Here is a 12073-nt window from a genome sequence, read left to right on the forward strand (position 1 = left end):
ATGGTGCCGCACTGTTTATATTAGATTCAAGAGTGATTAGGTTAAGCCTATAGTAACAGCTGGAGGAATGCAATAAGGTACTGGCCATGGAGATTTATCATGTTTAAAGCAGCAAAGCAATTATTTGTGTGTATGGCATATTACACTGGTTTACATCAGCTATCGCATTCAAATTGACCTCCATGCAATAACATGGAGCAGGAAAACATTTGGAGAAAACTGCAGACATCAATAGAATGTTGGTGTAACTTATAAAAGGCTGCTGTACAGCTTTATCGGTATGGACTGGTGTGTATTCAGTAATGCAGTTCAGCTACCTTCCACTAAATGTAAACTCATTTATGTAAAAAGAAAAGAATTACACAGTAACACAAAACACAGGGATTTTTAAACGAATGATTTATTAGGTAAAGAACCAGTTATTTCCAAGCTTATGTCATTATCTGCACAATGATAGAGCAATGAAAAGGTGCAAGGACCTCCCTTTTGCTGAATCCTGATTCTGGACAAAGACCATCCTGCTAGACGTCTGTTATTTTATTTACAAAATAAGCCACGTGTTCACAAAATTAAAAAAAAAATATTTCTGAACGAACGAGTGGTACTTGAAATCTTACGTACCAGCTAAATTGTGACTGCGTATGAGAAATATGGACCAAGTGACTGCTGCTGAAACTGAAGGTACAGTAGCAAACATTAACATGGTACATCGACACTGCAGAACAAGTAAAAACACTGTGAAGCTTTAACTGTATTTTGATTAGAGATGACAGTGTAGACACAGCCATGGTGGAGTATTAAAGTCCCAGATCACATTCAGAACTTCTCTGAAGAACTTCTCTGAAGCAAAGTTTCCTTCTCAAGGAGAAGATCAGCAAACCTCTGCTGGAGCTCCTTCTCTCTCTCCTGTTGCCTTTGCACATCTTCTCTCAAAGCCTAAAGAAAGCAAGCATATTGTTAGTCTACTTGTATTCTACGCGTAATAAGCTGTTGAACACAGCAACTGATTGAAATGGCTACATTCCTACATGCTAACACATCTCAGATTATGAGCACAATGATCTATTACAGACTGCTAGCGTGAGTCACCTCCTGTCTGCGTGGGATAGCCAGGTCCTCTTGCTTCTTCAGCTCCTGGAAGGTGTGCAGCTCCATGTGGGCCTGCTCCACCTGATCCCACAGGTCACTGAGCTGCTTTATCAGACCCATGGCCCGAGACTGGTATCCTCCCAAAAGGATCTTCATCTTCTTCTCCATCTTCGCCGCTCTTTTAGCCTCTGTTGTCATGTGCCCTCTGTTAATCTGGATCACAACAAATAGTAGCAGAACAATGTTTTAATTAGTCTCCAAAGCAGTATTCACAATATTTGTGAATCCCATAACATCACTGAAATGATTTTTAATCTTTCTCACAAGATAAGTAATGGCCCCTTTTAGAATAAAAGAAAGAACATGGATAGTGAGTTATATTTGACATTTTAGTGTCACACAAAAGCTACAGTTACTACACACCCATACCTATTTGATATTTGACAGAATATTTGAGTCAATAAGGCTGAGCTCAAGTTAATTAGAGGTTGTGTTTGTAATATTTAAACTCGACAGCTCACCTGCACCCTTGCTAAACAATGACTACATTTACGTACGCAAGACAACTTTTTAATTTACGTCCCTCTCTTTTTATTTGCACGAATGTCAAAAACACGTTAAAAGGTAGTATCATCCAATTTAGCTAGTTTTCTGGGTCTGCTTTTGAAGCGACGATAAAAATTTATTTGTATAACGTTTTTATATAATAATAGATACAATATATATTGCCACAAAGCAGCTTTACAAAAATATATACATTCAGTGTATACATTTTAGGTTTATAAATATATCCCTAATGAGAAAGCCAGAGGCAATGGTGGTATGTGAAAAATCCCTGAGATGTTATGAGGAAGAAACAATGAGATGAACCTGACTCAAATGGGAACCCATCCCCATCTAGCTGGGTATCTGATACTGTGATTAATAATAATTTCCATCTAGAACTGTATTATATGGTCAATTGTGTAATTTGAAAATTCATTCTAGCTTTATGTCTATTTTACTGAAGTTGTTAAATGTTTATTGATGGAGTCTTGAAAGTCAAAACTGATCTCATCACCTGCAGTCCAAAGCCATCTTCTTGGTTTCTAAGTGCCATCATCCACAGTAATCTTGTGTATCTTGTGCCAAAAGCAACTGCTATCACATGATGCTTGATCTATGCTGATGCCCTTCATCTGGCTGGAGTTCTCTAGATGAAGGGCATCAGCATGGATTAAGCATCATGTGACAGCAGTTGCTTTTGGCAGATTTAGCAAGTCTGCTACTAACAACTTGTGATCATTGTGGTCACTGAACCCAGTGGTGGTCACACCAGGTGTGAAAGGCTAGCTGCCTCGCTTGTCCACTTGAGATCAACCAAGACTGAAATGAACATCCACAGTGTATCCAGGGCCCAGGCTTGGTTTACTCGATGTGGTTGAGCCAGTGGGTAAGGTGAAAGTGTGTTGCCGTTTATGGACCCTGCCACAGATATCACCATGAACCTCTCTAAAACTCTGCTACTCCAAGCCACTTCTGAGGCCTGTTAATAAATGTGGAATGCAGCTGCTGTTAACATAAATCCTGTTGATTCTCTGAATGAAGGGAGTGCAGCAGCGCTTAGCCCTCTACTCCCTCCCCCAATCTTGGGAGTGTGCTGCTGTGTGAATAGGCTCCAGGTTTCCGCTCATGTTTCAGCCAAGAAATATGAAACAAATGCACCCTTTATGAGACAGGGGTTGCCATGATTAACAGAAACTTTGCACCTATACCAGCCTTAAAACTCAAGCGTACTGACTATCTTTTTACCTGCATTAAAATCTGTGTTGGAACACAAACAAAATCATTTATTTATTTTATCTATCTATTGTGACCTATTATTTATTTTTATCTTCAAATTCGTGACCACTGACTGGAGGACCATTATATTTCTCTTCAGTTATGTGGGAGTGAGAAATAAAACTTTAAGCCTTAAACGCATTTAAAAAAACCAAAATAGTAAATTACTTAATATATAACTAGTGCCTATTTACTGGTATTACTAAAAGAATGATTTGCTTAATTATGAATCTGCCTCTATACAAGTTTTTCACTTTGATGCTGAACAGCGACTAATACATACTGTTTAAAAGGCCAATAATAAGTAGCTAGTGCCACCTGCTGTAATGTGTAGGAACTGCAACAAGAAAATTGCTTTACCTCCAGTTTCTTTTCCAGAGACTCAATCCTGTCCTTTTTGCTGGCCAGATTGGCTCTGGTGTATCGGCTCTGTCCAGCCAGGTACAGTACCTGGCTGTAACACTCCTCCCAAACCTGGTTATAGGCCTCGATGGAAAGATCACCGTGTCCCATGCCATGCTTCACAACCTCCATCTCTTGCTTTAATAAGTCTTTTGCCTGACATTCATACAGTGTGGAATTAATTCATCTACTCATTTTAATAATAATGAACAGTCAGTGATTTATTGCTGCATTTAATAAAAAAGTTAGAGCACACAAAGCTGACCTTTTGGAGCTCCTCTTCTGCCACTTTTTCGTAGGGTGTCTTCTCTAGGTAAGCAACATGCTCAGAATTGGTAGAACCCGAGCCTCCTCCTTTACCTTTCTTAGCCAGCACTTCTGTGTGTGGGTGGTGCAGGCTGTCAAAGTGGATCATGGTGATCATCTCTTTCTTTATGAGCTCTTCTGCCTGCTGCAGCTCTGTGAGAGGAGGCTCCACATTCTGAGGCCGCAGAATGGTCTCATTTACCTGATCCCAGAGACATACTCATCATTACACCGCACATTACTATGGCATACATTTAATCGTCTCATCAGGGTAATCTTGAAATAATCAAGCTGAAATGGGGGAAGGGTGGGGGGTGTTCAAATTTAGAACTTATTTGTTAAACCCTTCGAAGCATGATGAGTATTTGGAGCACGGTTTGTTATTAATTTTAAAAGAACAAGCTTACCTCTGAGGGCCTGGGTAAATTCCTCTGGACTGCGGTGTGTCTCTGTCTCAGCTCTTTCTCTCGCTCAGCTTCTCTGGCTACCTGCAATAATACCATGTAATAACAGCAATCATCAATAAACTACTACAGTGCCAGATATAAGCACAGAACATACACTCACCATCCACTTTAACACCTGTACACCTGCTCTACTGAGAAGAAAAATGCCTAAAATCATGCAGACACAGACCATGAGCTTCACTTAACACTCACATCAAACATCAGAATGGGGAAAGTGTGATCTCTGTGACTTTAATTGTGGCAAGGTTGTTGGTGCCAGATGGGCTGGTTTGAGAAATTCACTAACTGGAAATGCCTCGGAGAGGAAAATGGCCCGAGTTGTTCAAGCTGCCAGAAAGAATATAATAACTTGTATAATCAGAGCATCTTTGAGAGAAGCATTTCAGCATGCACAAAATATTAAACCTTGCAGTGGATGCCCTACAACAGCAGAAGACACATGGGGCTCCTCTCCTGTTAGCCAAGAACAGGAATCTGATGCTATCATGGGCACAGACTCACCTAACTGGGCAGTTGAGGGAGGGGGGGTGTTGAGTTGTTGAGCCTGTGCACATGATAGTCAGATCCTTGGTTCTTGGCTGACAGGAACCTGATGTGGTCTTCTGTTGTTGCAGCTCATCCACTTCAAGGCTTGATGTGTTGTGCATTCTGAGACATTTGTCTATTAACCACGGTTGTAAAGGGTGCTTATTTGAGTTGCTATAGACTTCCTGTCAGCTCAGACCAGTCTAGTCATTCTCCTTTGATCTCTCTAATCAGCGAGGTGTTTCAGACTGCAGACTCTCCACTTACAGGCTGTTTTGTATTTTTCCACACCATTCTGTGTAAACTTTAGACTACATATTGTGTATGAAATTCCCTGATGCTTAGCGGAATCTGAAATACTTAAAACCAGTCCATTTGGCACCAAATCCCAGTTCAAGATATTTTTTAAATTATAAGATTATTGTACATCTAGGAAGACTTATTTAAAGTTTGAATTCATGAATGGATTATTATATTAAATACAAAGTCAAATCCCTGACCTGTTTACGTAGCTCAATATCAGCTGCATCCTCCACAAAGCTCTCGTCAACCTCTGGCTCTTCCATCTCCCTCTCAGCGTTCTCAGGCAAAACAATCTCAAAGTCGTTCTTGGGCAGTGGAAGAGACATTAGCCCCAACTTCAGCTGCTCGCGTGACTCCCGTTGCTGGAAAACATACATGACATTAACACTCTGAAGAAAATACAGAACAACAAATGGATTCTTCTCACGTGGCCTTTTCTACTCACCAGGTGTTTGGCATAAGCTGGATCTGTGTAATCCACTACACCTTCCTCAGTATTGATGTTGAGTTTGTCCCGAAGGGGTGTGCGACCGGGGGTCACTCCTATTGAAGGCTTTGGGGTCATTCCACTGTGAGGGGTCAAACCCTCTGCGCCATGACTTGGGGTTCTGGCAAAATATTTACAATTTCAAGATCATGTTTTTAAGGATTTCACTGGTTTGATATATCTGTATATTCATTGTGGACAGTACCTGAAGGGGGTAGAGAGCACAGTGTTGGGAGTCTGGACCACCTGCCTCTGTGGGGTGACCCCAGAGAAGTCACTCTCATGCAAAGGTGTGTTTAGACCACCCTTCAGAGGTGTGTCCACATTAGTAAGTGCCATCAGATTCTGGGCTTCCTAAAATGAGCATGTAAAAAAAACAACAACCCTGGATTAGATAGTGGTAGTTATGGTAAGCATGAAACTATGATCAAAGAGGTTTTACCATGATGTTGACAGATTAAAAAAAAAAGAAACACATACCTGTAAAATCTTGTCCTGTGCTGCAGGAGTCTGTGGTGTGCGCAGGGCCATGCTGTTATTGGTGACATTGTACTCAGAAAGCAGAGCACTGGAAGCAGAGTTTGTGATTCCAGACTCTTCGGCGGTTTGCCGAGCGATTTCACTGGCCTGACCGAGTTTCACCACCTCCTCTAGTTCAGAATCCGATATCTAACCAAGAGAGCGTAGTTGTATAAATCTGTATAACCATGCAAATCATCAACAGCAGAATAGATGACTATTCACCTGTGGTGCAGGCAGCACTAGCTTGCTCCTTTTTTTAGTGAACTCGGACACCCCACTAGTCTGCAAAATGGCAGAGGGGAGGTCGGACTCTTTCTTCTTCTTGATCTTCTGTTTATCCTTTTTACGTTCGCGCTCTTCTTTTTCACTATGGCATTAAATAAAAACACCATTAAACTACAGCGGCACACAATAAATCAATGATCTGCAAAAATTTATGTGAGCTGCTTTTATCTTGTATATTGAACCCAAATGTACATGTTCTTTAAAGGGTCCCTCTTGTTAGGTGTCAATGAATCAATCCATAAATCTAACAACGAGTCAATCTAAAAGATTTTTCTACTTTCACACTTTATATGATGTCTGAAAGCATTATTTCAACTTTTTTAAGCATAGAATTGTGTCAAATTTAAACACAAAGCACAAATATTCATATCAACTAATTTAAATAAGCGAAACAGCCTTTATTTGTCACATATACATTACAGCACAGTGAAATTCTTTCTTCGCATATCCCATCCTTGGAGGTTGGGGTCAGAGCGCAGGGTCAGCCATGATACGGCGCCCCTGGAGCAGAGGGGTTAAGGGCCTTGCTCAAGGGCCCAACAGTGGCAACTTGGTGGTGCTGGGGCTTGAACCCCTGATCTTCCGGTCAACGACCCAGAGCCTTAACCACTTGAGCCACCACTGCCCCTCATAAGCATAAGGATTTCATCCAAATACTGCGAATAATATAAAATGCTATCACGATACCTACAATATCTCTGATGCATCTATTGTGACGATTATATTGAGATCACGACATTGTGCTGCCCTACATGGAAGTATTCTATACAGGGGTGTACCCCTCTCAGTCACTTACTTTCTCAGCTCCCCGTCAAGATGCTGCTGGCGAAGTCTTTTGAAGTCAGGCTCGAGTGGATCGTACTGTTCCATAGAAGTATCGTAAAATCCTGAAGCAGGTTTTTTTTCAAAGGGAATCTCTGCATTGTAGTCTACACCTCGCTTTTTCTTGCGCTTCTTCTGAATATCTATGCCTGCAGCACGCAACTCTCTGCGCTTCTGCAGGGCTGCCAAGCGCCTGAGGGGGGAAAAAGACGATTAGTGCTCCATAAACTACTAGAAGCTGCTCAGCTAAAATCTTAGTCACTCTGGATAAAACCCAGTGGGTAAATGTGTGGGGAAAAAAACATTACAGTTCAGTACACAATTTTGTGCACAATTTTTTTTATAGACTTAAAATTCTCTCTCTCTCGCAACTAATCTACCATGTGTCACCTTACCTTGCCTCCTCTAGCTGCTTCTCCCTGGCTTTCCGTTTGGCCTTTTTTCCTTGTGTGTTTGCTAACCTTGCTCTGGCCTCAGACAGCATCTCCAACTCATCTGTGGAAAAAAGACAAGCACTTGATTAACTTTCAGCACATTAATACATGCTCAAAAGAAAGAACCTTCTCAGAAATCAATATAAAAACCTTCATCCATGTCCACAGGGTCTGGCCTGGCTGGCTTTGTTTCAGGGTTTGGGTCAATCTCTCCTGGCTTGAGTTTGCGAGGATCATCATTTGTGTCTTCTTCATTGTCTCTCTGGGCAGCTTTGTCTCTGGGGTCAGAAACAAACAACGTGGTTTAAAAAAAATTGTCAAACTTTCTTATAATAGACAAGAAAAATGCGCAAGGATGCTTACAGAAGATACTCATAGTGCTCCAGGCACTGTGCTGCAGTTCTGCCGATGATAGGAGCTATCGTTCTCCACTGGGTGGGCATCAGTTTGGCCAAATGAAGAAGCTTCTCTTCTTCTTCACGTGACCATTCTGTTTTCTTGATGCTGGGATCCAGCCATTCATACCTAGTGAAGTTAAACAAAGAAGAGTCATTATTTGATGCATTAAGTTCATGACTTAATACTGGTCTAGAACAGCAAAGTCCAGTGAGGGAAGTTTTATTCTGTTACAGCAGAAATCACAACAGGATATTATTAAATGGTAAACTAATTTTTGTGTTAGAATTATTGGTCAGTTTGCTTGGTCACTATAAAGTGAATGGGTTAAAAAAAAATTAAGAACTCAAAAGCAAGTACACCAATAAATGATGCTTACATGGACCCAATGACAAAATTAATCGCAATGTGTTCTGTCATGGGTAAGCTAGGATGGATGGATGGGTGTACAGACAGACAGACACAGTGCTCAGCGTAAATGAGTACACCCCCTTTGAAAAGTAACATTTAAAACAATCTCTCAATGAACACAAAAACAATTTCCAAAATGTTGACAAGTTTAACATAACATCTGTTTAACTTAGAAGATGAAAGTAAGGTTAATAATATAACTTAGATTACACATTTTACTCAAATTAGGGAGATGCAAAAATGAGTAAACCCCACAAAAAAACTACTACATCTAGTACTTTGTATGGCCTCCATGATTTTTTAATGACAGCACCAAGTTTTCTAGGCATGGAATGAACAAGTCGACATTTTGCAACATCTATCTTTTTCCATTCTTCAGTGATGACCTCTTTTAGAGACTGGATGCTGGATGGAGAGTGATGCTCAACTTCAGTATTTCTTCAGAATTCAGAATTCCCCATAGGTGTTCGATTGGGGTCAGATCAGGAGACGTACTTGGCCACTGAATCACTTTCACCCTGTTCTTCTTCAGAAATCCAACAGTGGCCTTAGATGTGTGTTTATGATCATCATGTTGGAAAAGTGCACGACGACCAAGGGCAAAGAGTGATGGTAGCATCTTCTCTTTCAGTATAGAGCAGTATATCTGTGAATTCATGATGCCATCAATGAAATGCAGCTCCCCAATACCAGCAGCACTCATGTAGCCCATCATAAGGACACTGCCACCACCATGTTTCACTGTAGGCACCATGCATTTTTCTTTGTATTCCTCACTTTTGCGACGCCATGTAGTTTTGAAGCCATCAGTTCCAAAAACATTTATCTTGGTCTCATCACTCCAGAGTATAGAGTCCCAGTAGTCTTCATCTTTGCCAGCATGGGCCCTGGCAAACTCTAGGCAGGCTTTTTTGTGCCTGGGCTTTAGGTGGACGTCACCCGTGCACGCCATTCCTCTGCAGTGTACGCCGTATTGTGTCAAGGGAAACAGTCACCCCAGTTTGGCTTTCTACTTCTTTAGATAACTGCAGTGAACTTGCATGCTGATTTTCTTCAACCCTTCTCATCAGAAGACGCTCCTGTCGAGGTGTTAACTTCCGTGGACGACCTGGACGTCTCTGTGAGATGGTTGCAGTTCCATCTTTTTCAAATTTTTGTACCACTTTTCTACAATATTCTGACTGATAAGTAAAGCTTTGCTAATCTTCTCGTAGCCTTCACCTTTCTCAGGTCTTGTGACATTTCTATTCCAAGGGGTTTTCTTTAAGTAACACCCTTTTATAGTCAACTGTCTGCTGGACACCTGTGTAATGAATAATTACACCTGTGGTTGAATTCTTGTTAAATTAGACATTTGTGGTCTAAAATTTAGCTTTGCTCCAGAGACTTTCAGTGGGGTGTACTCATTTTTGCATCACCCTAATTTGAGTAAAACTGAAAATTTTGTTCTCCAAGTTACATTATTAACCTTACTTTCATGTTATAAGTTAAACAGATCGTATATAAAACTCAGTCTTGTCAACATTTTGGGGATTGTTTTTGTGTTCATTGAGATACTGCTTAAAAAGTTACTTTTCAAAAGGTGGTGTACTCATTTACGCTGAGCACTGTACAGTTCAAAAAAACACCACTCTAAAAAAAAATAGCCAAAATATTATCGTACACAAGGGTATTATGAAAATAGTCGGATTGGATCATAAACATAATCCTGTAAATGAATTGGTCCATTAAATGTTTTCTTCAGATAAAGGGGTTCCTGGATGAAGAATGCATGCCAGGTGTGGGTTGTGCCACGAACGTCCAAGAGCAGATCAGCATGTAAAGGATTAAGAGACAGACTCACCATCTAGCTTTACACTGTTTGGCCGACTTTCTGTGCAGCAGAGAGGCAATACGAGACCACTGATTTTTGCCATATTTCATTACAGCTGCTTTAAGAATCTCATCCTGTAGAGACACAAGGCAAAAAATGGTTGGTTTCATTTCTCTATTTGTTAAACAAAACGTGTTAATGACTTCAATGACAAATGCATCTGAGTTAAGCATGCTAAAACTAGAATAAAGTGCAAGTGTTTCAACTAGAAAGCTGATGTTACTTATACTGTGTACAACATTCCCTTGCAGCCTTTTATACACATGGGCATGTATTTTTCTATCTTAGATATGGCTCCACAATAATATTGTGTTCATAAAGGACAGCCAGGTGATCTGACTTTCTATTAATTGTGTTATATAGTGGACATCATGATCACAATCCATACTAACTTATAAACCTGACTAGTTGAATCACGTGGGTTGGATCCGAAGCGGACTTAAAAACAAGTGTGCCATCTTACTGAAGCTGAAGAATAAAAAGTGACAATAATATGATGTGTCCCTAGAGTCTATTCAAAGGATACAAAAATCCACGAAGCCATAATACACTGGAACAGCTTGTTCATCTGTCTACTCGCAGAAAAGTTCCAGATACAGTCCGGTATTGTAGTTAGCCAGCTAGCCAGCTTTGTAAGCTAGTGATACATATAGCATTACACATATAAGGCTTTATTAGCTTCACGGCGTGCTTTATGAAGTCATTGTGTATATGTTTAAAATAAAATGCGGACCAATGATCCATGTTTACTAATCGATATCTGCTTAAATACCCCCCGAAGCAGTTCAGTTTAAACGTAGAGTTAGCCGAGCTAGTTAGCAATTTTGTTCGGCTATGCTAACTAGCCAGCTAGGTGTTTATCAGCGTACCTCAGTGTTGCGCCAAACGCCACCTTTAATCATAATTCGCGGCATCTTGGCGGTTTAGTCCTCCTATACGTCCCAAGACAATGAATTAAAAACAAGAACAATTAGACAAACTTTAAAGTATAATGTTATGCTTTGCTTCTCAGCCAAAAAAAAAAAAAATCATGCAAACATGCCACCGTTCACAGCGCGCTGCTGGAGAAGCAATGGCTTCCTTTTGTATGGGTTGCCAAATGCTGAACAAACATTCCGTTGCCGGGGGATCTAGGCCAAAATAAATACATCATATATAATAATGAATGTATTGCAGAAAAACTCGTAAGGCATTTATAGTTACATTGAGACAATTTAGTTCCTATTTTCACTTATAGCAGCTATCAACACTTCCCTCAGCACCTGTAAAAGTAAACAAGACAAAAATAACACTAATAAAATGCAGAGAAATCTTCCATGAATGTTATAGAATTGTCTCCGGATGGAAAGCCTCATCACATCAAAAGTATGTTTATTATTAACCATAGATTATTTGCCGAGTCCCTGTGCATTAGCTGGTATTAAAGAAGCAAAACATATTAAACATACTACATTAAAATAACTCATAACTATGTAACAGCTTTTTTTTTTTGTCATAAAATGAAATTTAGGCATTCTGATTTGTCATTTCAACGTGCTGCGGTCTAATGTTTATTATCTTTTGGCATTTTATAATTCATTGCGTTTTGTTGTTGTAGTAAGACCTTATTATTTGTTTATTGCTTATTCTGTCCTCTTTCAAATTTCAGCCACAAGGCGCGGATATCACTGCAATCTGGCAACCCCAGGCCTCGCTTTTTCCGTGCGAGTAAACCAGCAAGGTCTCTGAGATTAACATCGCCATCTAGTGATTCCTCTTAGAATAATTGCATGAAAAATAAATGGACGTCAATATAATCACCCACCTCATCTGTGGAAGTCACTGCACGACATATTTGACTGATCACTGACTGGAAGCTGGGTTTGATTTGCAGACTAGGAGGTGAAGTTCATTTGGAATATCTATGGGTTACATTTCAGTGGCTCATAAA

General features: G+C 40.2%; 1 protein-coding gene across 1 annotated transcript; it reads right to left on the bottom strand.

Moving 5' to 3' along the window:
* Positions 1-399: 399 nt before the first annotated feature.
* On the bottom strand, positions 400-11229 carry cdc5l (CDC5 cell division cycle 5-like (S. pombe)). Its single transcript, XM_058399737.1, has 16 exons — positions 11013-11229; positions 10114-10217; positions 7827-7988; positions 7614-7741; positions 7425-7524; positions 7004-7222; positions 6145-6289; positions 5881-6069; positions 5606-5754; positions 5359-5521; positions 5111-5275; positions 4026-4106; positions 3578-3820; positions 3271-3468; positions 1090-1302; positions 400-936 (listed from the first exon to the last, which is right to left on the bottom strand). Exons 1-16 carry the CDS (start codon positions 11055-11057, stop codon positions 817-819), a joined length of 2424 nt encoding a protein of 807 aa, XP_058255720.1. The 5' UTR covers positions 11058-11229; the 3' UTR covers positions 400-816.
* Between the last annotated feature and the right edge of the window lie 844 nt (positions 11230-12073).

This window comes from Hemibagrus wyckioides, linkage group LG09 (assembly GCF_019097595.1).
Source record: "Hemibagrus wyckioides isolate EC202008001 linkage group LG09, SWU_Hwy_1.0, whole genome shotgun sequence".
Taxonomy (NCBI): domain Eukaryota; kingdom Metazoa; phylum Chordata; class Actinopteri; order Siluriformes; family Bagridae; genus Hemibagrus; species Hemibagrus wyckioides.